Below are 25,970 nucleotides of genomic sequence, written 5' to 3'. Positions count from 1 at the left end.
GCCAGAGGCGGGGCTTAGGGGAGATGGCAGTCATTGGCTGTGGTCAGTATGACGCAGAGATCAGTGATTGGTTACTTTTACGAAAGACAGATCAGAAACGAAACACTGATTTTTTCTTTACCGAGGATTCCCAGCCTGACGACGGGGATTATATATTCATGAGCATGTGAATCCATGCCAGTCCCCATGCTGGAGAACTACACAATTAGAAGGCTCTACTGTAAACTGAATAGAGAAAATCTGGGGAAGTTTATAACCATCATACATTTGTAGGACTAAATCCTTGTTGCTTCTAATAGTGGATGTGAAACAATCTTACTAGAAGTCACTTTGCCTACCTGAAAGTCCTACAGTTAAACAAACGTACATTGTACACAGTATACAGAATCAGTGGGCTCTTTTATAGCACGTCAGGGTATTCACCTTATAATAACCACTTGGCTCCCCCACTGGAATCTGGATAGTTGTTGCACGGCTGTCATTTTGGATCACAAACCGATTGCGTAGATCACCATCACTCAGCGCCTGGAGGTCAATTCCAAACATACCACTGCTCGCTTGAATGTTGTTTGCGCCAGCCAGAAGTGGAGGTATGGTTCTTGGAATGCTCCATAGGATTGCAGCTGCAGTGTACTTGACATCATCTGTAAACAGATGAAGAATGAAAAAAGGTCCCTGGCAGCAACCTCTAAATCACATGAATTCCTACAATACCGTGACTCACCAACAGGACAGGCGACTGCTGTATCGATCATAAAAAGCATCCAGCGCTGTTTGTAATATGTTGTGGTCCTCAAAACCGAGAAGTCAACACTCTCAATCTGAAGAAAAATAGGTTTGGTTAATGCAGCCAAAATTACCTTTGCAAACAAGTTCACAACCATGGGAAGGCAACACCCCTACCCCTGTAGGCTCATATTATACAGGATAATAAACAAAGCTATAATTAAGAAGTTGATCAAGATTTACCCCAATCACATTCAGTAAAATTAATTGACGGACCACCTTTTACTAATTATTTCTGGCCAGATCAAAATATTTGTCCGAATGGGAGGGCAAGCGACCAAACGTTATATAATCTAAGGGTCATCCTCAATTCCAGGCCACTATCCTCCCAAACAAGTTTGAAATCTCACTGGCGACCAAAAATGGACTCTTAGTTGGCGAAGTTCTGCATGCTACCTAGTTCAAGAGGCTTAAAACTTCGGCATGAGGAAAGTATGGATGGCTGTCCACTATAGTCAACTCTGCATCATGCAGCTTGTGAATACTTACGCTTTCTACAGTTGTTTCAGTCGCATTGTAAGCTGCTCTCAGAACAATTCTAGAGTTGGTTGTGTTGATTCCATAACCAGCATCTTGTGCAGCCTTGAGAGGCATGGTCTTCCTTCTGGATGGGAGCCGGAAGACGATCTGCCACACGAATGCCTCACCAGACACTGCCTGTGAGCAAGTTAAGTAACATCACTAACAGTGGCATGTTGTGCAACCACCCTCCTGCATAAGATAAACCTCTTCATGACAAAATGTAGTGAGGTCACAAACTACAATATTGCATTTTAAAAACCTTAGGGCAAGTTGATACTCTGTCCAATCTCAAGTCATCATAAGGACGAATTTTAACCATTCCGAAAGCAACATTTTACTACAATACAACTTACATCTGGAAAAGCTGCCGCCCAGTCCTCTGGCTGATCTCCAATGTAGCCTTCAGAAGCCAAAGGAACTGTTCGCACAACAGACACCTGTCAAGTAAGGACACTTTGTTTAACATTTGTGAGTAGCCATTGCTCCAGCAGGGTGAAGTTAATCTGTGTCTCCAATACACCAGTCATTACCCCAACGCCCACCATCATGCAGTTCAAGACAGACGGAAATGGTAACCTTGAATTTATTAAAGATGTGCATGCGTGTCAGCACCTTCTAACTAATTAGATTTTGTGTTTACACGACTTCCATTAAGCATTCAGAGCTTAAACGTGACCTCCAAACCACTTGGTCAGACAAAAAGTGAACTATTTTGTTCACCTTTTGGTTTACTGGAAAGCAACACTCGGAATGAGGCCTAGCAAGGAGGAAGTTGCCACACTGCACTACACTAGGAAAATACTGCACAAAATGCAAAAGGTTATCACTGATCACATTTCAACAATAGTCTTACAAAAAGCACTTCAAACTTCATGTGGGACTTGTTCAAATGTTCAAGTCAATAAAATTCTTTAAAATACAGAAAATGTATTCCTGTAAAAGGAGAGCATGAACAAGACTGGAGCTACTCCGAAACCCAGTTTAATATTTTAGTGCAACACACTACCAAAAAGGATCTGGAGTCGTGCATGCCCTTCCCATTTAAATAGACAGGTGGAGGTTGGAGAATAAAGAAACAGTTCAAGCCACGTGCCAGTTCCAGCTTTACTGAGACTAACAAAATGGCTAACCTGGAGTTGGTAAATCCATAAACTTGGAAACCCATGTAGTGGAGCCAAGCAAACATTTGTCAGCCTATCCACTCGTCCCAAGGCTTTTTGGGGATGGCTGTGGAAACAGAAGTGTACACTGTTGTGCCCAAAGAGCCACAGTTGATGTACGCCAACTGCTCCATGCCTCCAATGTGCACGGACAAGAGTTACCTTAGACTGAGGCAGCCGGCAGACCACATATCCGGCCCTGGGCAGCTAAGCAGATCCTTTGAGCTTGCACGAGGCAGCAGTACAAGAAAGGAGGCAGCAGCAAGGGAATACTACACGGAGTGGCCTACCTAGAGTGACTGGAGAAGATTTGCAAGTCATTCTCCACTCCTATGCAACACTAAGGGAGAAGAGGCTTTGTGGCTGCAGAAGCAGCACTAAGGCACAGGATTAGGATTATTCAGGAAACTTCGGTACAAGTGATGCTCCCATGGGAGAATGCACCAAGGAAGTCTGAAACTTGCTGGCTGTTCCTGTTCACAAGTAGACTATTAAGGAAGACCATGTCAGTTATTGTGGGAGATTGGAGGGAAACCCAGTAAGTAGGAAGAACTGCAAGGTCTTGGCTGGGAGTAGTCTAGGGTGCAGGCTCTGAAAGCAAAAGGTGACTTGAGTAGACAGCATAGTACATGAAAAAAGGTCCAAAAGTAACTGAAGTACTACCCAGAGCCAAGATGTAGTAGGGGCATCCTGTCATCACCATGGGAATTAAGGTGCAAGGCAAGAGATTATAAAGCTGCACCTTGGAACACCAGACAAATTGGACAACTGATGGGGAACCCGCAGAGACAGACACCATGCCATGATGAACACTTATTAGCAGTAATAAAATATGTCTCCCGAGCCCAAGGATATGAATTCCAGGTCGCCCTATTGAACACCACTTTTTCTACAAGCTACGCAAAGTCTACAATAAGACTTCAGAAAGAGGCCCATGATTAATGAAGCATTTTGAAGCCCTGATGAGGAAATGGTAAGTAACATGTCCGTTTGAGATATCAATACATTATGATTGTATAAACAGCAACACATTTCTACTTGTGTAATCTGTAAAGTTGGCACAGTAAAATTCCAAAAACAGTGGTTACATTTTTTTATAGAATAGGTTATAAAACTTAATTAAGTGACAGCTAAGGTGATCAGATTGAACCACAAAACCCTTGAGTCAGTGCATGTGGCAAGTGATCTCAACTTGGCACCCCCCCTGTTAACCCATAAGATCTAATAAGGAAGCACTTACGCCTAAGCACTTTTATATAAAACACATTCATACAATATCACTCAACTGGAGCTGGTACTCGCTTATCGACTTGGAAGAATGAAAGTGGGCCTTTGCCGTGATTCAAACCTGTGGCGAACGGCCAACCCACAGAGTTATTATGCCAACCTCTATTTTGTATGTCATTATGAAATACATCTGTCATGTATATGCTCATGGGCTTTGCAACAGGGGGGGTACCTAATCACTTCACATTCGCCTATTTTCAAGTTATTCTTCAGTTTATTCAAGGGCCACTAGCCATTCGGCTGTGGCAATTGTACATGTTCACCAAAAGGTCTCTTTACAACCCACTAGCCATGGCCACTGTTGTAAAGCCCATTTCCCTCCTGCATAGTAGATGTGATCACAACAGATACTCCCCCCGCATCCCCATTTTTTCCCTCAGTTTTGTGGTAAACTGGTGGAGTACACACTGATTCATCAGTGGTAATGTCCTGCCATGTGGCCAGGGGACGGCAGCCGCTACCTGATCTACACCATGGGGGAAGCTATATGAGGGAGGATCATATGGGAGAAGATGGTCTCCTGGGGGTGGGTGCAGCGATAATGGGTATTGGGGCTCCATCAGAAGAGACAGTGTCGCACCGTTTTCCCTTAAAAATAACCTCTGCATGTCTGAAATCTCATTGGCCCATTGCCATGCATGTACTCCTTTTCCGAAGAGCAGGGAAAGTCATTTTACCAAATCTATGGACCATCCTAACTTTGGTCTACCAACTTGGCATCAAAACCTTTTAAAAAGGGTTATCCAAATTCAAAGTCAATTATTCACAAGGGACTCCTGTTCCCAGAATCAACTAAATACCGGGATGAAGAAGAGTGAGCATGTGGAGCACAAGTCTTCAAGTCCAGTGTTTTCTGGCACACACCTGTACCTGAGAATTTTAAGCAGCTCAAACAGAATCAGACAGCCTTTGTGACTGGATAGAGAGCGCCGTCCCTCCATGAGGAGGGAGAGTCGAGAAGCTGGGACCGGCATGGCAGAGCCAGGCAAGTCACCATCAGAGGAAAGAGGAACTGCGGAGCCAAGAGATTCTGCAGGAACACCAGGAGCCAATTAAGAACTCCTGGGCTTTCACAGATGAAGGAAAGCAGCATTTACTTACCAGAGCCAAGACGACAGCTGGCGTGGTGAGTAGGACCAGCGAATGAAGGCAAGGAGGCGATATGAAGGAAGCAGATGGGCATCCTTCACCAGCTAACCACGAAAGAAGAAACCAATCCCCAAGATCTGGCAGGAAGGTACACCAGGCAGTCAGTAACAAGTGTGAAAACCAGAAGATCTGGCAGGGGAGAGTACACCAGGGAATTGAAAAGAAAAAAGTGTTAAACAAGAAAGTTGTGTGCAGGTGTTGCACAGGGCCGAAATAACCAAAGAGCTGTCACGATTGAAAACCTTAAACAATTCAGTGGACGGGAATGAAAACCTCAAGGAGTAACAATCTACGGGACAGGAACTACTCTCTGGGCCAAAGAACATTATCCTTGAAGAAACTTTTCTAATCCACTCGGTTAAAGAAATGTCCCTTTTAACCTTAAAGTTATGTTTATAGTGGGAGGGTCAAAATAGGACTCTGCACACATGACTTGTTTTTGGCATCCTCTGTCCGGGTAGGGAAATTCCTCTTAGAGCATAGTCACAGGCATTTTCCCAACCACTTTCATTTTGGACATCAAAAGATGACATCATATGGTTGTTTTGTTCAGAATTTTCACTTGCACCGAGGTGCTGTATATCTAAACATTACCCTCGTCATACATTAAGGTACTTTCCTCAGGGTTTTGTCTGAACTCCTGGCGCACATCCATGGGACAACCAGGCCCCAAACAATTATTTTTATGCATGAATTGTTGGTTATGGTGTTACTTTCCTCCTTCCTCTAGTTTCCTTGCATGTGCCTCAGATTTGTATGCATGGATGCTCTCCATGTGTATTTTCTGTAATAGATATGTGCAGTAATTCTTGCATCGTTCCAAGTTTAACATTCCGATAGGCTTGGATTTATCTTTATTACCAGATTTAAAATACTGCACTCAATGGTCCATGCTGCAGCCACTGCCTACGTGCATGTAGTATTAGATTGTTATCATGTAGTATTAGATTGTTATCAACAACCCTTCAACATAACGTTTTGCAGTGTAGTTTTTGATACATGGTAGTTTATGAGACAAGACGTCTCCTGATCACCCTCAATATGTTGCCAGCAACATTCTAAACAGAACCCCTTGTAGGGACTTTTCATCAGACCAGATATATGTGCCATCTGATGTCCTGGGTGTTCGTCTTAGTGCATAGTGGTGGCACGAGTTATGGTTGCATAGCTTACCATAACTTGCACATTTCTTGGGTTTTCAATTTCACTTGCAACCCCAAAGTCCCTTTAACAGAAAAAAGCTTTAGTGAAGTGCAGTTAAGTGAGTAAAGGTAACCCATGAAATTCAGCGCACAGGGTTTTGTTATACCATTGTTTTTTCCGGCACCCATGGCAGTGGTCACAGTCATCAGTCATGCCCACTTATTTCTACAACACTACCAGGCCTTTAGCCATTTAAAAACACTACCAGGCCATTGTCAGCGATTGTTCACCCCTGACCTCACTGCAGTGGTATATATCTTATTTTTTGGCCATAACCTCTGGTATAATAGCAATGAACTACATATAGCCACGGCTATAGGTAGTTTGTTTCGCTACGATTATTGGCAAAAAAAAAAAAAAAAGGCTAAAGTGTTCCCCTGGACCCGAATTCACTCACCAAGTACCCCCTCTGCTCATGGCAAGGTTCCCTGCTGCCTGCGGCTATGGGAAAACATTAGTGCTGCAAACTCTGTCCCTAACCCGCCTGAATTGCAAATTTCACATGGTCCCCCCCCCCCCCCACACACTCCACCGCCAGCGCGATGCCTTTTTGCTGTTGGTCCGCCTCCAAATGCCATTTTTCCCCTTTTTGCATTGAAAAGAAATAGCAGAATGTCATTTCTGAAAAGCTAGATCTATAATTATGTGAGAAGGGGCACCCCCTTAATGAAATATTACAAAAACTACTGGACAGAATAAGCCCAAACCACAAAAGGATCGCGAATCAACGCTTCGTGCCGAAGTGGTTTTCAACCTGGTCCAAATCCGTCCAGCAGTTTGGGCTGTGTGGTGGAGCAAAAATGTACCTTTGTCCAAGGAAAAATGAATGGGTAGTAGACCGAAAGTAGTGGGGCCCAGGTGTACAAAGTGGTCTGCAAAATTTCTGGCAAATCCGCTGCACGAGTAAAAGGTTATTAGCAATTCATTTTTATCAATTTCCTATGTAACTCATGTCTCACCTTAACTACAGGGCAGCAACTGCCACCCTATACTTACATATTTTAATAAAATTTGTTACCACATGGGCTAAAACTGCAGCAGTGTTTACAGTCCAGAAGGAATGTGGTCTTACAGCAGTGTGTGCTGTGCTTGTTTGATTGCAAAGTAAAAGGGCTGGAGAAATTGAGTAGACCTGGAACTTTAAGAGCACCATATTCCTTAACTGGGCAAGGAAACCGATTGGTGTAGGGAATGGGTTAGAAAATGGAAATCAATGGGGTCCAGGCTTGTTGGTTGATTTTTACAGCACCATCATACCTTACTGGCTGTATACAAGCTTATTGGTGCACATTTACCGATTTGGGGTTGTTTTAACGTGGATGAAACGTTAAAAGGGAGAAACAACTGAAGATGACTTGTTCAAAATAATCGTTTCTCCCCTGAACATTCCTAAAGTGCCCAAACCCCTGCCCACCCCGCCAACTCGCCTCCACCTCCCCACCCCCATACTTACCTTCAATTCTGTCTCGCTGGTCCCTGCAACGCCAGTTACCTTTCACTTCCATGATTGGGAACCGGCGCTGCAGGGTCCTCTCATTCTTGCAGGGTCCCCTTTGGGACCGCAGGACAGCTGCAGGAGACACCCCCAAAACCCCCGCTCACAGTATAGTAAGTGGGGGTTTGGGGACACCCCCACAGCTCTAAACCGAATCCAGATCTACCCTACCAAAAGTCAGGAAAAAAAGAAGGTCAAACATTTGGTGGTACTTTCTTTCGGACCTTTGGTTGGGTAGGTCATCTGGATTCTGCCATTTGGCCGAAACACATTTACCATGTGCTGTGAATTGCTCTTTGCCCGTCATGTTCTCTGGGTAACCCATAAAATGCGAGAAAGATGCTCAAGCAATCTCCTGGTTCTCTGGAACCCCAGGAGGACTGGCAGCACCAACTTAACTAGCAACCCTTCAAAGTCCCGCCTCTCTCCTCAATCTTCATATTTCCCCAAGAATTTGTATAGCCAAATATCCGCAGCAAACAGCAGAAGAGAAGGCAGGGATCGGTAGCAACCCTGACATTGGCCAGTTAGGACCTAGAAAGCCAATGGGAAGGGCAAATTGTACTTGAATGAAATGCCCGAGTCAAAGGCGGCTCAGTTGAGAAGGTCCATTGCCCTGCAGGTGAATACCGGAGTGCACAGGTGATTGCCAGGATGTTCATACTGCACCCGTTCACTCCTTCACTGTGTTGAGGAGTGTTCAGCAAGGTTTATACTCTGAGCAGGGGATTCAAGAGTGCAGAACCCTTTGTGAATCTTGCACTTTACTTAAATCGTCAATGTTACGGAAGGTGGGCGAGTGAAGAAAGCTCATGTAATATTGCTAGCTGCCCTCTGCCTCAGATTTAACAATACATTGGCAACAAGGTGTTCAAATGACGTTACCACTTAACTTGGTTTATTGGCTCCTTGTGTAAGCAGCATCACATTAACAGGAAGGGGGTAGCACTCTTGCAGAATTCACCATTTTCAACTACTCTCACCAAGACTTAGTTGGTCGTGCTTGCGATAAGCTATTGTTCTGACCGATGTGTATACAATTTTCATTGTCCACAGCACAGAGAATCATGTTTCACTCATAAAAGCATCCCAGGGACTTAAGTGGAATACTTTTTTTTTGCTTTGCAGATCACCTGTGGGGAATTCACCCATCCTCAGTGTGGGTGTACACTCGCCTGGCTTTGTTGAAGGTTTATATGAAATTGAATGGTGGCAGATCAGCTTCCGGAAAATGTGTGGGGCTCACTGCACAACAGGCACATAGACCCGTGGACTCTGGGTAGACACAGCCTACAGGTGCCACCCCCCAGTCAAATTTAGTTGGCATACGACAGCCAAGAGTACACCCTGTACTCCAAGAAAGGGGGCGGGCAAAACCTCTTCAGCATGGTCAGCCCAATTAACTATCAAAGGCTCCATGGATGCACCCCATCCTTTTGTTTAGCCCTGTTGAATGGTGGCAGCGATTAACATAATGATCATACTAATTGAGTATACTTCAAACAGGCCCACATGGGGCCTGGCTGCAGAGATTAATGAAGGAGTCAGGAAACCCCAATAACCTTTCATATGCATTCATGTCAACCTGAAGCCAGCTCCCACCTCTCAGTAGCGAGGGCAGTGAACATCATGTCTGGGGCATCCGTTTACAGTAGTCCTCCCTGCAGGGGGACCCCATTCAGAAGGTATGCAGAAGCCAAAAAGTCTGGTCATGCCACAGCTTCAAGGGAGACCTGCCGCTTTAATCAGGAACCACAAAGAGCTCAAATAACCAGAGAGACCCTCATTTCACCACTTACCTTTTCTGTTGCAAAGCACTCTGGTTATGGCCTGATGCATACAGGAGATTCAGGATTGGTTCATTATAGTAGGCTTAGCCTACATCAATCACTGGTTCATTTGGATTTAAAGAGGGCAGAGTCCCTCTTATGGGCAGATCTGCGGACTTTGCAAGGTGTACCAAGAAGAACTCTGCATTGGACTCTGGCTGAAGGTACAGCCTGCCTTACATTTTCTGCCAGTGAAGGAAGGCCATGACCTCCAAGAGGGAAGCAAGAGCCCTCCCCTAAACATCTCCCAGGGAACAAATCCAGAGGACCCTCCAGCAGCTGTACCCAGCCAGCACACAACATGCCCCGCTAGGCTCTGCAGCAAAATTTCTAGGTGGGACATGCCAGAGTCCCTAAACCAAACCAAAGCCAAAACATTGCCTGCAACACTCAACTGGGCCATCTTCCTGAAAAAGGATGACAAGCCCAGTGAAGAAGCTAGGAGGGGTTCATTGACAAGCATGTAACAATGTCTGCCAAAAAATACATTCAAACTAGTCAAACCCGACTGCACCGCTGACTTGTTTCACTGCAGTTGCCAACACCCTCCAAGACGCCTCGACCTTTGCTTCAGAACCGCCAACTAGCACTGAGATTGCTGACCCCGAGACGCTTTGTAAGTCAGCCTGCAGCCACCTGTCCAGCCTTGCTCTCCAAACTGCCTGCCGTCTGATACCCGCAGTTGTCTCCAGTCTTGAACTCGTCGCAGAAGCTGTGAAGCACCCTGAAACAGACTCGACGCTGTCGAGCACCAAGAACTTCAGTATAAAGGTTCATTGTGGTTCTGTACCTCTGGTCCTCCTCAGAAGGCCCCTAGTGACATTTCACAACCCATTGTTCCCTCTGTATTGAAACCAAGTTGAGATTAATTACTATAAAACTACCCGCCTGTCAGTATCCAGAGTGCATCCCCATTCCTTCTTGAAACTGTCCTCTGCATTCCTTTACAGGGTGGGTTGTATTTTGTAGTGTGCAAGAATTGTCTGTTGGGATAATAAAGTCAATATTTTGTATGCACCCTTGACAGTCCCTTTCATCATTGGGTAATAACTGTACTTTGCTGTTTTGCAACTAACCAATGATCAACAACCTTTCGGAGATAAGCCTTCTGTTCCATTCGCGTTACTAAATTGGACAAGGAGGTTTATAATTGACCTGTGTTTAAATCTGTTTGGATGCCTTCTAGAGGTGTGGGGCCAATTGAGAAATATTCATCGCCGGTGCCCCGGAAGTTGATTTGCCACAATACCACTTCAAGGTTGGCGTCGGTTGGGCATGCTTTCAGATGTTGATAAACTAGCATTGTCATCCCAACCTGGGGGTGTCCGCCAGTAGGTGCAAATTATGGACCTAGACATGAAGTACTGTGTGGACAAAGGACACTGGATGCACTGTCCAGAGTGTGTAGGGGGGCCAGATTGACCATCTTTGCCCCTGAAATCAATTGGACATGCTGCACAGTGCAATTAAACCTTCCTGGATAATATGGTATTTAAGTTGTGGCTTGCCTTATTAACAAAATTAGGCGGGTCACCTGGGTGGTAGAAAAGAATTGCTAAAACTATGTACACATATTATTACCTTTGTAAGTAAGTGGATGATGTCTCAGAACCCCGCGAAATGAGCCCCAAATGAAATGAGTCCCAAATGTTAAATATTTGCAGAAGACTGGTAGCGGGAGACCAAGATTACCATAGTACAAAGCGGACCATCAAAAAAAAAAAAAAAAATGGCCCTGGCAATAGAAACCTGTTAAAACCCCCTTGGGAGAAAAATGGGGACAGAATAGCCACAAAGGCAAATTCATGAGTGAAGCAGGGTAGAACCCCGCTTCACGCCGTCCCTGTGACAGCTTCAGCATCAAAAGGAACAGACCATATGTGAATTCTATCGATGGTGACGTTTAAAACTGTATGCATTAAACATTGCAAGTGTTGGAAACATTGTGGGGGAGTGGATTAAAGCCATTTTGAAAACAGAATGGGTTAATATAGAACTTATGTATGCTGGCAAATGTGTATTGTGCCAGCAGGATGCTCAATATCAACGAACCAGGTAAGAGGAGAAATGATGCCTTCTAAAAGCAAAGCAAGCCAAAGCCACTCCATATAGTACCACCGTACTAGCAGGACATGCTGGAATTGGTATAAAGGACACCAATAGCCAGACTAAGACAGCATGTGCCAATCCATTAGTATGCAACACCCAGACAGTATGTCACTTACCTCCGTGCACCCTCAACTAATTCTTATATATAGGATTTATTGGGGGGGTTGGGAATTTGCAGCCAATAGCTTTAGATGGCTAGTCGAGTTGCATGGATGAGCAACAGGCAGACACGTTTAGATGGGAGCATTTTACTAACAGAAGCCCAGATATGTCACTGAAGATCCATTGCAAGGAGCAGGGCAGAGACTGACTAATCAAATCATTGACTAATCAGTGTCCAATAGGTGCATCATGCTCGGCAGCCTGGATCTCAACTGTAGGACCTCTTGATTTCCCACTATCATGAATAACACACAAATACTGGGACATGGACTATAGCTCACAGACGTGGTTCAAGGCCAGTTCAGTCACTGCTTTTGACACCCTTCTCCCTGAAGGCTACAAAATCCTGTCCAATCCCAGGCCCTCAGGGTCTGGTGTGGGAGTGCCTCTGATCTTCCATGAGTGGGTTCCTGCCTCCATCTCCACCAAACCTACTCGTCCTTTGAAAGTCTAATCTGCAGGCTGTCCATCTCACCTACTCTCACTACCATCTACAGACCCTGCGGACCATCCTCCCTCTTCATCTCAGAATGGGCTGACCTGTCCAGTCTTCTTGCCGACTCCCCCAAAACGCATCTTCTTTGGGGACTTAAATATCAACTCTTGATGGGGGCCCTTGTTCTCTTCCGCAACCTGTGCAACACTTCCTCTCGATCCTGCCTTCTGGCCAACCCACTCAGCTGGACACACCCTTGATGCTCTCATCTCCACAGACATCCCTTGCTCAAACTCTGGTCTGATCACGCCTTGTCATTCAACAGATGAAGCAAGTGTCAGTCGCTGCATTTGCCTCGTCCTTCATCCCTCCTCCACCCCCCTCATTTGACTCCCTCCAACTGCTTTTTTTATAGACCTCCCCTGTCTATCGCCAACACCCTGCCTGCCTCCAAATAAAACTCTTGGTAGGACTCCGACTTGGCCGCTTTGAAGTGCAAAGCGGCGTAGCGGAAGTGGCTGGCATCTAGATCATCCTCTGACAAACTGGCCTGCCGCCTACTTCGATATCGTCTCCATTTACTCCAAGAAGAGGGATCATGTCCAAGCCTGCATCTCTGGAGCCACCAACATAGCAGAACTCTAAAATCTGCAAGGAACTTGCCAATCCAACTGTAGTCACCTCTTCTCCCCCCCCCCTCTAAGGCCCTCTACTCTGGATGCCCACTTCTCCAAGACTCTGGATATCCTGTGCTCAGTCTTCTGCTCCCCCACTCCACTGCATCACCCCGCCCCTCGCATCTCCTATACACTCCCATTTTGCCAGATGAGATCTCGAGTCATCTGCTCTATGAAAGTCTGCTCTAAACAGGTTCTCCCCTGCTCCTCTAGAACCATCAAGGAATGTTGACCGACCTCTGCAACCACTCTTGCCACTGGCACCTTTCCTCAAGCACTCTTGTGCACCCTCTCCTAAAAAAAAGCAGTCGGACCCTTCCTGCCTGGATAATTTTCACATCATCTCCATCAGCTTTCTTTGGCAAAGTCATGGAGAAACTAGTCATCCAATGGACCCTGCACACTGAAATGGCGGTCTGCCTCCACAATCACAATCTGGTTTTAGGGCTGCCAGAGGCATGGAAACTGCTCACCTGAACAACCGTGAAGACCTACCTGCCTGGATTCCAACTCCCCCCTCTGTTCTGATCCTCTATGCCTCTTCTGCATTTGACACTGTCGAGAACTCCATCCTCAAACCATCTCCATGATACCGAGCATCATGGACAGGGCACTGGCATGGCCCCACCTCCTTCCTTTCAAACAGACCCTCCCAAGTGCAAATGGGTCCTTTTATCTCCACCACACTACCTGACGCATCCCTGATGGCACCATTCAATCGCCATCGCTCTTGAAAATCTACCTGGCCCCTCTGATCTCCACTTTCTTACCCCATTTCTAGTGGTATGCAGACAGCTCTCCAAGCTGCCACCCTCTACATCATCCTCCTCCCTTATACCCGACTGCCCGACTACTATTCAGGCATGTCACTCTGCCAATTATCTCTGCCTTAATGCCAGCAAGACATATCCTACCCATTTGGCCACTGCTCCTTGTTCAACCCCCTCGCTATGGCCTGACTCCTTGGGCCACATACCCCTCACCCTCCTGTGAGGCAGAAAACCTTGGAAATCTCTTGGACTCCTCTCGCTTTATCTCCATCTTGGACCTCCACCTTCTCAGGGGCATTTACCTTTCCTCACCTTCCCCAAGAAGTTCAAAGCCAGGCTACTGCAACAGCTCTTCCTCAACCTGCACCTTTCCGCCCTTCGGCCTTCCAACTAATCCAGAATAGGACTGCAAGACTGATCCTTAGCCTCAAGCCAAAGGAGTCCATCTCCCCAGCCCTAAAATCTCCCACTGGCTACCAGTGACCGGAAGGATCAAATGCAAGACACTGCATCATCCACAAGGCTGTCTGGGACCTCTTTATATCCAGCTTTCCCCTCCCTAAATAACTCCCAGCCAGAGTCCTTCAGTCTTCTGGTTTCAACTCTATGCAGGTCAAATGCTTCTCCAAGCAGAGTGTAGCAGGTAAATTCTTCTTCTCGGCTGGCTCCTCCCTCTCAGACCTGAGCCAGATCTAAAGTTCCAAGACATTTTCTCCTCTTCCTTCACTCTCCCCCTCCCCCTCCCCCTCCCTTGCTAACTCCATCTGCTGCTGTGACTGGTCCCTTCAGAGTCATGCAGGGGCCAGACCACCCTCTACTAGTCCCCCACACCCCCCAGCATCCTTAGCCGGCACAAACTTTGGTTCCCTTCCCTGGACTAGCCCAACTTGGTCCTCCCTGTCCACCTCACTCATCCTCCCCCCATCTCGTCTTGTGGCGCCTGGAGACACCCGGGTATAGGTGCCATACAAAAGTCAAATAGATGGCTTGGTTACATGAGAGGATGAGATCATCTTCACATAATTAGATTTTCATGTTGCAGGAAACCTAGTGGGACAAACCATAGGAATTAGCTGGATCCTTGCGTTTTATTCTAAAGCTAGATGCTGCCAATGGGGAGGAAGAATGATGAAGGGGCTTTCATTTTGCCTTTTGGATGCCAATGTTAACAGATATTTTTGCTGTTATTACAGGGTGCAAAGGACACATCTAATCGATTTAAAGTATTTTTATGTCTCCAATTTATGGTCAACAGAAGATTATGTGAGGATTTTATTTAATGTTGGTATCATCCACATATCTTGATCCAGGTATCAAGAGGAAGATGTAGTCAGCTGGATGGAATGACCAGCATGGTGATTGGCACCCCGCGTAGTAGTAATTTATATAGCTCCTTTCCCCATTGGTATGGTCTCAGCACACTTGTGGTGCGAAAGTCCTTGGTGACTGCAGTCCAGAGTATGTGAACATTCTCACAAAAGGCCTATCATGTGTGCATGCTTTAGGCCCAGATAAGTAATTAGGTGGGATTGCCAGGCTCCAGTGAACAACCCAAGAGATCCGGCATGTGGACAGGTGCTGAGGTAGGCCAGGAAACTACGCACCCAGTTGAACTGTTGTAGGTCACTGTATTTGGATGGCAGAGATGTCAGGAAACAGGGTCGGGAGCACACAAGTGGCATACGCGCTGGTGCGGGCGGGGTATGGGAATTCTTGCAAGATTCACGTGGGCTCTTGAGCAGTGTAGTTTCTAGATCAAACACCCCCACAGCTGGTGCAGCTGAGACAGCTCTTCCGTTGGGGGTGGCTGTGCTTTTGTCTGCCCCTCTCCTATACAGGACACCTGCATGAAGGCCAAATATGGCACGTACTACGAGCGTCTGGTTTTTCCTACTTGCGGTTTTCTGACATGTTCTGTTTTTCCTTGCATACATACTTGTGTTCCTCTGACCCCCCCTCTTTTCTGAAAGTACACACCCTCCACAGAGAAGAACCAGGCTTAATCAAGTCAAGGTGCATGAACATTATGTGCTGGCTCCCATGAGCGATTTGCCCAGCCAAAACCCACCCAATCCATCAAGTAGCAAAGTTGCACCCACCCCTGGTGCGCAAATTCACAATAGCTTTCACCTCATTCGGCGCAACCTTTCACTAACATGGGTGCCAGGCCTGTGGTGGGTGAAGCTGGTTTCAGAAGGGCTGTGTAAAACAATGGGTGGATGCGCATGTGACTTGGTAATTTGAGCTACATGGCTAATGGATTTATCACTGGCTCGGTCACAAAAGGACTGATTAAACTGGGCTGTAGCTTAGGAGGTCAGGGAAGTTGAAGGTGACTAGTCGATAGCCATGCCTTATCCCCTATAGTGTATTGAGGTTCTGGTCTGCGTTTTCTGTGCGTGTGCACTTGTGTCTTTAGCGGTTTGTGTATAGGTCAACTGATCAGTTGGTCTCCGAGTTTGTAGACAGCAAGAGGCTTTCGCCCGAAGGTTGGATATATGGCTGTACAAGGGGGGGTGGAACCTGTAGGTTCCAAAGAATGGAGAGTACCTGGTGGCTGAATGCCGGGAATTGTTCTATGCAAATTCAGCTAACCAGATGGCTGTTACCAAAGCACCCTGGGCAGTGTGAGCACAACAGCAATGGTATTACTCTACGGTCTGCCTCTGGATGGTAACTGGCCGAGTTTCATGGGGATACCTGAATGGTCGCAAAAGGCTGGTCGGAACCTGGATGTGAACTGGGCTCACCTGTCAGACACCATGTGTTGCGGTACACATGTAAGCAAATGACGAGGTTGCAAAAAAAAATTCCACTAGGCCACCAGCTGTGGGTACTCACATGGAATTAAGTAAACCAGTTTGGTGAGGGAGCCGACGACAAGGATGGCTGTGCCATGGGACCATGGGCATTGGTAGGGGGCACAAGAAGAGGGCTGGTTTTTAACGGTCTGGTTTGTTGCAGATGCACTTTGCAATCGTGGGCATATGTTTGAACATCCTTATGAAGGGTTGGCCACCAATAATGCCTTTTTACCAGGTCTTGGGTCATTCCTGGATGCCCTGCGACACCATTGCAGTACCAGCCTTCTTAATTTCTCCATTGGGATGTACAATGCAGTATTCCCTCCTTCACGGTTTGTTGTTTCTGTGGATCATTCCATTGACTGAGCTGTGCTGACATGGCTTCCCCAATGCGTGTAAACGGATCACCACAAGTACTCTCGATTATGCGTGTCAGTGGCACAATAGGTCTGGGTGTGTCTTACAGCTGATCACCACCTGTCCCTTCTGGGTACTGGGATAAGATATCAGCTAGTTTTCCTGCCCTGGAGGATACGCGACAACGAAATCGAAATTCGCATTGTACAAGGTACACCTCAGTTGGCGTGTACTTCATTCCTTGGCAGACTTACTGTAGATTCCGTTGATCCATCAGCACAAACGGCGTGCCTTGCTCCTAGCAATGTCTCCATTCTGTGAAATCTTTTCTGATCGCCAGGATTTCCCCCATCAGCTAGAATGTAGTTGTGTTCTGCAGGGTTCAGTTTCCTAAAGTAGTTTGCTACCGGGTGCAGCTGACCACCCTGATCTCGCTGTGACAGTATAGCCCAGATGGTATAGCTGGACATGTCACCTCTACATTGAATGGCTGCATAGTGTCCAGGTGTAAGAGAACCAGAGCTGTGGTGAAGGCTTTTTTCATTTGGCGGTCATGCCCCACTTGAATGGTATTCCTTTACACAGCAGTCGGGTAATAGGTAGGACCGTGTCTGCAAAGTTCCTGATGAAACAGCAGTAGAAATTCACAAATCCTAACACTTCTTGCACTTTGTCCATTTTGAAGCCATCTGGTGATGAGATGAACCCCAGGAATTCTACGGTGGTGCAATGAAAGTCACTTCTACAATTTTGTGTAGAGGTGGTGCACCCAAAGGCAATGCAACATTGCCTTGACATGCCGATTGACGGATTAAATCAGGATGTAATCTATATGATGGCATACAAGTTCAAATATCCCCAGAGGACTTCATCCAGGAAGTGCTGGAGGGCAGCAGGTGCATAAGAGGCCGAATGGCACAACTTGATATCTGTACAATCCATATTTCGTTCTGAAGGCAGTCTTCCATTCGCCTTCTTTAAGCACCCGCACCAGATGGTATGCACCCTGCAGATCCAGTTTCGTGTACACTGTGGTTCCTCGTACCTGGTCCAACACTGGGATTAATGGTAGTGGGAACCCATCATTCATCGTTATCTTGACGACGGCACAGTAGTCTATGTCCAGTCTTCTTTGGCACAAAAGACAATGGTGAGGAAACAGGCAATGTCGAGTGACGGATGAAACCATTCTGTAAATGAGTGTGGATAGTTCAGGTACCTGCTTTCCACCTCCGTTAAGGCACAGATCTGAATGCACAGCATAATCGCTCCTGGCTCCAAGTCGATGCAGCAATCAAAGGAACAATGAAGGGGTAGGCACTCAGCAGCCACCTTACTAACATCCCTGAACTGCTCATATTTAGGTGGTAGTCCTATTGTGCAGCTACTGATGACCCGTATCGGTTCTGATGAGGCCCAGATGGCTTATCCTTTACGATACTAGGCATGGTGGATAGATGCATGATTCCTCTGGCCCAATCGATCACAGGATTATGTAAACATTGCCAGGGCAATCCTAGTATCAAACAGAACTGCAGAGCAGCTATGACGTCAAAACTAATTGCTTTGCTGTGTCCCCAGGCATTCCAAACCTCCTCTTGCTTCTGTTGTGTGACAAGTCTGGATACGAGGGGTGTCCAGTCTATGGATTGTAACGCTTCGTGGTGCTCTTTACAACATAGCGGCAGTTCAAGTTCTAATGCATACTGCTCATAAATATAGTTACTGGTGGCCCCTGAAACCACCGTAGGAGTTACTGGAAGCTTTGTTATGGTGACAACCACCAGGAGAGTGCGACATGCGAGGTTACAGATTGTATTGTGCTAGCTGAACGATGCTCCAGGGTGTTCTCAGTCTGAGTGCTCGGCAGTTCCACCCAGACTATTGACAAGCGTTGGATTGTCCCCATTCCCTTGGGCTTAGTTTTTCAGTCCCTCATAAAATGCCCGGCTTTGCCACAGTATAGACCACTTTTCCCACTGTCTTTTTCCTTCTCTTCGGTTAACTGGCCCTGAACACTGCAGATTTGCATTGGTTCACTGTCCACTACTGCCTTCTCAGTTACTTTTGTCAACCGCTGATAGTCTAACCGTGCGGAGAGCAGCCTGGGCTTCCCAACGTCTCTGGTCTTGCCTCGATTCACTCTGGCGATGATCCAACTCAGGGCTAAATCAATCATTGCTAGGCAGCCATGCGGTTGGGGTTCCAATTGTGCTTGGTGAACTCCTCACGAAAGCCTTGGTAGAACAAGGCAAGCACAGCAAAATCCATCCATGCTCGAGCTACCAGACCTAGCAGATGTTTTCTCCGAGCTCCCTCCAGGCGAACATCCAGCAGGTACACTCTGCCCGATTTCCACCATCCAATCCAAGCATACTAAGAAATAAGCACTCTGCTACACCTGCTTGACTCACCATGAGAGAACGAACCGCATGAGGACATTAATCAGAAAAGCGCAGGGGCGAAATACTAACTCAGGAATGCTTACTGACTCATGCATAAAAGTTTAGAGTTAACCCATGACATGACGCTTGTGTGAAGTAGACTACTACTCGGAAGAGCAATGCGCATCACTTAAACCTATTCTTTTTATGCAGATCCTTCAACACCGATTTTGTGCTTGCAATCGCTACCAGTCTACACATCGCTGCAGACACACCGGCAGGACTAAGGCAGCCAGTCATGAAGCTAAATGCATATTCTATGTTATTGCTAAAAGAGTGTGCATTAATGCAAGGATGGTGTGCGATAGCACCGATTGGTTAGGTTCTCATCAACACACCCAGTGAGGCAACTGGGAGCAGTAGTCCATTGGTGAACTGGGCTTAGGTAATGCCTGGTAAGCAACTGGGCCAGTACTGTTGGCTACTGTAGTGTGCATGAATGTATGGTACGGTGGGAATGAGGAGACCTCAGGCCACTGCACATTGCCACAGCCAAAAGGTAGCAGAAGAGAAAGCAGCATTTCCCTAAACACACCCTTTCCATCCACAACCTCAACCCGGTTACCCTACATCCCCTACCCATCCAATCCACAGACCCAAACCTTCTTTCCCCATAGGCGTTGTGCAAGCCCTGTGTAGTCACAACACAGGGGCAAAGAGACTGCTCGGGGGGGAGGGGGTGTAGGAGTATGTGCTACCTCTGCGTGCAACTGGGCCCAGACAGGGGTGTTGAGGCTTAATCTGGTGTAAGGAGGCGATCATGTGTCCATCTAGACTGCATTTGTCGAAGTTAGTCACTGAATTCTGATGCGTGCAGGGAGCCATGCCGGTGGCAGATGTCCACCAAATTGGTGTTTTTATATATACACCTGGAGGCTTGGATTTGAGCTTTGTTATTGATGCCATCAGGTTGTCTGTGTGAGAGTCCTCTATGTGCAGTAACCGGAATGGCTAACCCTCGCATTTCTAAGTGCCACACATTGGCTACCCCCAAGGTTCCTTCCAAGTGCAACACATTGGCCACCCCCAATTGACCAACCTTGACGTCTCCACCACATTGTCTGACCCCCCCACCCCCAAAATACATCCACATGCAACTCATTGTCTGCCGCTTTAAGTACATCTATCAGGCTATTTTAGGAGCATAGCAGGTATTAGTTGGATGGAGGGCTGAGAGCACAGGATGGTACAACCCCATGAGGTTTTTGTGGGGGGGGGACCAGAATGTGTCTCAACCGTTAGTCCCCAGGAATCTGTCATCCAGGTGGCCAGGACATGGCCATCGCATTTGGATCCAGTTCCTGGGGGGTGTAGCAGTGCGGAAGAATCACCTATGTGGGTTACTTCAGGGAGTGGGAGACAAATGGTGAGACGCAGCATTTCCTTCCCTGCAACCCCTTTACTCCATGCGATCAGGTAGCAAACTAGGAACTCAACCCCCCCCCACTTTTCCAACATAAACACTTACTCATGGACAGCTCGCTAACACCCGAGCCGTATACCAGACATGTACCAATACATTGGACAAGCAATTACTGAACATTGCACACACACCTGACTTCCATTACACTTCCCCACACTGAAAGGTGAAGCACGAGAGCACGCTGAGCGAGGAAAAGCACATGAGCAAGCAGAAGTTCCAAGATGGCAGTTTAATGCAAGGCAAAATGGTAAAGCAGAAGGGGATTGCAAGGAGGCAAGTGCACTTCCTTTTTGATGAGGAACCATTACTTTCATGGACCTCCAAAAATAGAAAATGTAAGAACAGGAAACAAGGCTGAAGAATCCTGCATTGTGTATCGGCAGTACCCAGGGCTCTCCCGCATCAATCGTCAAGGCAGGGAGAACCTCTAGCTGCTAGGGTACTGTCTTTAGCTCCTACAAAAAAGCAGCACCAGTGAAATCAGCCCAGCCAGTGAGTTGGGGAGACCGATACCAGACCGGTCTGTGTTAAAGCCAAGGTTGCATGCAGCAACATTGTATTGTAAATGCTGAAGCGAACCGTATATGAAGCGTGTGTGATCAGCACGACTAAAATATGAGTGAATGAACTTTGAAGCCAAGATACAATACCGTAGACGGTGGTCCAGCACTGCGTGCATGCTCATTCAAGTCTCTGTAAGGTATCCAACTGAAGTGGCAAAAGCAAACGTCGAGTCGAATTGGTGCTGCAACGGGCCAAGCCAAATCCTGTGCACAATCTTCGATGTTAATAGCATAGAAAGTTGATGAAACATGAAGTTGGTACGAGCCCAGCGGAGTGAGATGAGATGAGCCGAGAGCTTTTGGTTAAAGCAAGTGTGTTAAAAGGTTAACGATGTGGAGGATCTCAGCCCGGCTGAAGGAGATCCATGGTGAAGCGTGAATCACCCGAGAAATTGAATGCATGAATATCCTGCAAGCATTGTGTTGAGGATCTGAGCCTGGCTGAGCGGGAAGTACTTGTGAAAGCCTAAGAGTCAAGGAACATAGTTTGCCGCATCAGGCGATCTGAAAGAGCAGCCTTTGAAAAGATGATACTTGGCACAGAAGACCCTGATGCGAATGATTGAACTGTATCCTTGTGCTAGGGAAACCAGAGACTGTGCTAAGCACGAGTGTACCACCTTGAAAATGTGGGGGAATGGAGGCCAACTGCAGGAACATCCTGACATATCATTTGTGAAGCTTTTAACACGGTTTCACACATGACTTGTATTTAGAGGTAAGGTTTGGCAATCTGTTTAATATGTTTATTAGTATAAGCCCTTTATTTTGACAAGACATCACAAGGACTGCGTTATTTGATGGTCGTAGCTTGCTTCCATCTTTAGATTTAGGATATTAGATTGGCATTTGTCAAACCATTATTGAATTTCAATAAACACCCTTGAACTGTGGTCACTTGTGTCTGTCTTATTGTTGATATCAGGTCTTCCATACAGGTGGGGGGGGGGACCCTCAGATGTAGTATGAGCGAAGTTTTGCTTTGTATTGCAGACATGCACTGTAATGTCAACAATTCTCATGTTGACATCTGGTGGGGCCAGATGCAAACAGGAAATTGGCCCCATAAAGAGATGTGGGTAGCCCATCAGGCAGCATTAAAATGGCCTCACATTGTGAGCCCCAATGGTTTGCCTGTAAGACAAATATTCAGGAAGGGGTTCAATAAATATAATCTTCAACGCATTCATGTTTTCAGAAACGTGAGAAAGTGCTCTGCCAACTAATGAGATTAACAGCCAAGCAATTTTTATGTAAATGGTTCTTGGGGTGCAAGAGCCTATCAAATCCATAGTTTACCCATTTTGATTAATCTGCAGCCATGTTGCATATTCCATTTCCTTTCATCTCTTCCACTAAGCTTCTCTGGCTCTGTCCTACAGTGGTTCTATTCCCATCTGACTGAACATGCTCCCGCATGGTCCGATCTTCACACCCTTTTCTGTATGTTGTCGCCCAGGGACCTGCTCATGGTCCTTTAGTCTTCTCTTTCTACTAATCCTCTCCGATCCCATCAGAACTTCCAATCTTTGACACTTCTGGTAATACTCAAATCTTGTTCTCCCCTCTGGTGAGAATCTCTCTTCTGCCTTTCATAACTTCTGTCTCAACTACTCTGCACTTCGTTTCCTTCATTCAAAATACATTTCTCCTCAACTGGTCAGTTTCTACCTTAGTTCTCATTTTTAATACTCTAATCTGTAGTGAGAAGGAAGGGGAGGAGCAAACACTCACCACATTGCCAATTTCCATTTTTATAACTTGTGATGCTCATTCTTTTGATGTCCTTCAGTGCTAATAAAATAGCTAATTTTCCTTCATCATTTCTCATATTAACTACTGCTTCGCCCCACTCATTGGTCTCCCTTCTTCGCATCTGGCTCCTTGACACGGTTTTTAATTCTATTCAGCTCCTCCTTCGACTCCCCTCAGCCCCCCATCACTCCTTCATTGCCTCACCCCATCTCTCCTTTTATAGTCCCAATATTTGGAATTCCTTTCTTGTTCTGTCTCTAAACCGAGCTGAGCCCAACCAATTGTAATTGTCCTTACTGGCCCCTAAACACTTGAATGCTTTACCCTGCTGACTCATCTGCAAGAACACCTTTTATTACTTCTCGCTAATAGTCAATTTCTTGTGCCTCTTGAATTTGCCATCTCACTTCATTTTGTTTGTATAGTCTAAATAAAGTGCTTTGGTGCAAGTGCTCTATAAAACTCAATACATCAAATGATATACATTAAAAGGGCATCCTAGCAACTCTTATAATCCTACCATCACCTAAGCTGCACTTCAATGTGTACAGGGAAGCATCACCAAGCTGGAAAGTAATGGGAAAATGTAACCCTGGTTTTAGACAATGGTTGTGGAAATTGCAACAGAACCCAATGTACTGAAGGGTTTAAACTACAAAGAATAGGACTGGTCAAGCATTTTATTTGGCACTCTACGGAGGGGCAAAGCTAGAGGTACTATTGACGAATAGTCTGGCCACATTCTAATAACGACTCATGTAAGTTAGTCGCCAACCCACTATGTTTGGTTTTAAGGAAAGTTGCCTTGCCACTCAAAAGCCCAGGTCATGTGTTATTCCCTTTGGCTACATACACATAAGGGAGCAGTATGGAAAGTCATTGGAAGCAATCTTTTGGTCTCATTATATGGTCACCAGTATAGACCGGTGAAACCAACCTTGTAATTGTTCTATACAACTTTTGGGCATGGTTTCTCCATTGGATGTCCAAAACAAACAGACGACTGACCCAATAACTGTTACGCTCACCTGGCTCCCACAGAGGCATCGATCTGAACTGGACAGCTGCGGTCTCCACCAATGTGACCCGTAGGGCTGAGATGACGGACTGGACTGGCCCACCTAGCTTCGTTTGCTTGGCCTGTAGGAATATTCTTCTGCAAATGGAGAAAGGGAATTAACCACCCGTGGAGTGTAAATCCCCCCCCACGTCCCTGCTGTTCTCCCCACGGATCACCTTTGATGTCCCCTCTTATAGTCTCACCTGATGGTTTGAAAGGAGGAGCTCTCCATCCTGCATTGAGTGCAGGGGCGCGTTGATTACCAGTTGCTTCACTGGCTCGAAGGAATTGGTGAGCTCCAGAACAATCTTGACTCCGAAAAGTATGTAGTTCGTAAGAGTTCAAATGCCCGACTTTCACTCTTGTCCGATTCCTTGCAGATTGCAGCTTGACCCTAGTGAAGAGTTCCTTGTGGCAACTGGTAATATTCTGATAAGGATTTGCATTTCCAACACAGTTCGATAAATCATGTCAATATGTAACCTGTTGCCTTCTCCCTTATTCAGGCACTGAGAGAAAGTATGAAGTCTCTGGGAATACCTCCAGCGGTAAAATCAGGTAAGTCTATGGGGGGGGGGGTTACTAATATTCCTCTGTGTATTCCCTTGGCTCACCTTGCTGTTCTTGTCTACTCCTTAGGTGCCGGAATGCGGTGGGAACATGCAGGAGGATGCGGTGTAATGTGAAGATGCTGCGAAGGCCGGTGAGTTCAGCGTGGCGCTGCAGCAGGCGAGGCGACGCGCGCATAAAATAACTTTTTTTCCAGCTCGAAGGCACGATGGATCAGGAATTCAAGGTATTGCTCTTGTTCCAACCTTTTCTCCTTCTTTCTCCCTTTTTCTAGGAGCTCCAAACTCGAGGCGGGCGTGGCAGATGGCTGGATGCAGACTTGCAGGCACGGTGAGTGTTACGCTGCTGGATGCAGAATAAGACAAAGCATGTGCTGCTCTTTGGGCGTGGTTTAAATAGCCTCCAAAGTAGTCCCAGGTAAGTATTCCTCCCCAGCCCCGCCCGAGTAAAAAAAAAAAAAAAAATAGTCCCTAGGTAAAATAGTCCCTTCCAAGCCTCATTTGGCTTGGAGCTCTTGCAGCATGGTATGCATCAGGTAAGCCAAACAGCCCGTAGCAGGGGTTTTTGGGCTTGCCCAAAATAACTTGATTCCCGCTTCCGGGGTTGCTGGACCAGGTCTGGACCCCCGGGGGTAGGCATCATGACAACCCCCTACATCACCAAAGCAAGAGGAACTCCCAATCAACAACCACAACTCCTCAACGCACTCGGCAGGAAACACCCTACATGCAATTTTTGCCAAAGAAAAAAATCACCACAGCACCTCCGATACAAATACTATTGAGCGACCATCTCATCCCATTCGTGATCACTCTGCCCACCCAAGCCAACATCCAAAACTCACAACCACCACCAAAAGAAACTGGAAACACGTCAAAGAAAGCGACCTATTCTAACAACTGGAATTAAAGAAACTCAACTACAGAATTGGAGCCAGCCAACCTAGACGGAAAAGCAGAGATACTGCACAAAGGGATCACAGATACACTAGACAAGATTGCCCCAGAAAAACCATTCACCCCAACAAAGAAAAGAGCAATGGAAAAATGGTGCACCCCACTATTAAACATGAAAAAGGAAAAACAGAAAGATGGAACTGGAATGGAGGAAAGAATACAACCCAGGGAAAAAAAGAAAAAAGAATCAATAAATAAACTGTACCAGAAACAAATCCGTGCATACAAGAAGGAAATTCAAAAGGCAAAGAAAAGACATTACGATGACAGAATCAACAATGCCACCAACACACAAAAAGACATGTTTAGCATCATTGAAGAAATGAGAAACCCACCAGGATGCGATAACACCCAACCACCTCTGAAAAACTATGCAACGACCTGGCAGATCACTTATCGACATCCGTCAAACCATACCAACCAACCACAACATACAACCCAACTAACCCAACT

The 25,970-nt window shown here is 46.4% G+C and overlaps 1 protein-coding gene across 1 annotated transcript in view; it reads right to left on the bottom strand.

Moving 5' to 3' along the window:
• The window catches only part of LOC138453255 (uncharacterized), a 452,395-nt gene that overhangs the window by 357,526 nt on the left and 68,899 nt on the right, over positions 1-25,970 (bottom strand). Inside the window, exons 6-9 of the mRNA XM_069605925.1 lie at positions 1,662-1,745; positions 1,276-1,443; positions 725-821; positions 424-644 (exon numbers count right to left, since the gene is read on the bottom strand). Of these exons, the coding sequence (XP_069462026.1) occupies positions 424-644; positions 725-821; positions 1,276-1,443; positions 1,662-1,745 (570 nt within the window). The remainder of the gene's footprint in view (positions 1-423; positions 645-724; positions 822-1,275; positions 1,444-1,661; positions 1,746-25,970) is intronic.

This window comes from Ambystoma mexicanum, chromosome 4p, assembly GCF_040938575.1.
Source record: "Ambystoma mexicanum isolate Mex_15411 chromosome 4p, UKY_AmexF1_1, whole genome shotgun sequence".
NCBI classification, from domain to species: Eukaryota; Metazoa; Chordata; class Amphibia; order Caudata; family Ambystomatidae; genus Ambystoma; species Ambystoma mexicanum.
The sequence above is the reverse complement of the archived record's forward strand: the minus strand, read 5'-3'. Positions and strand labels throughout refer to the sequence as shown.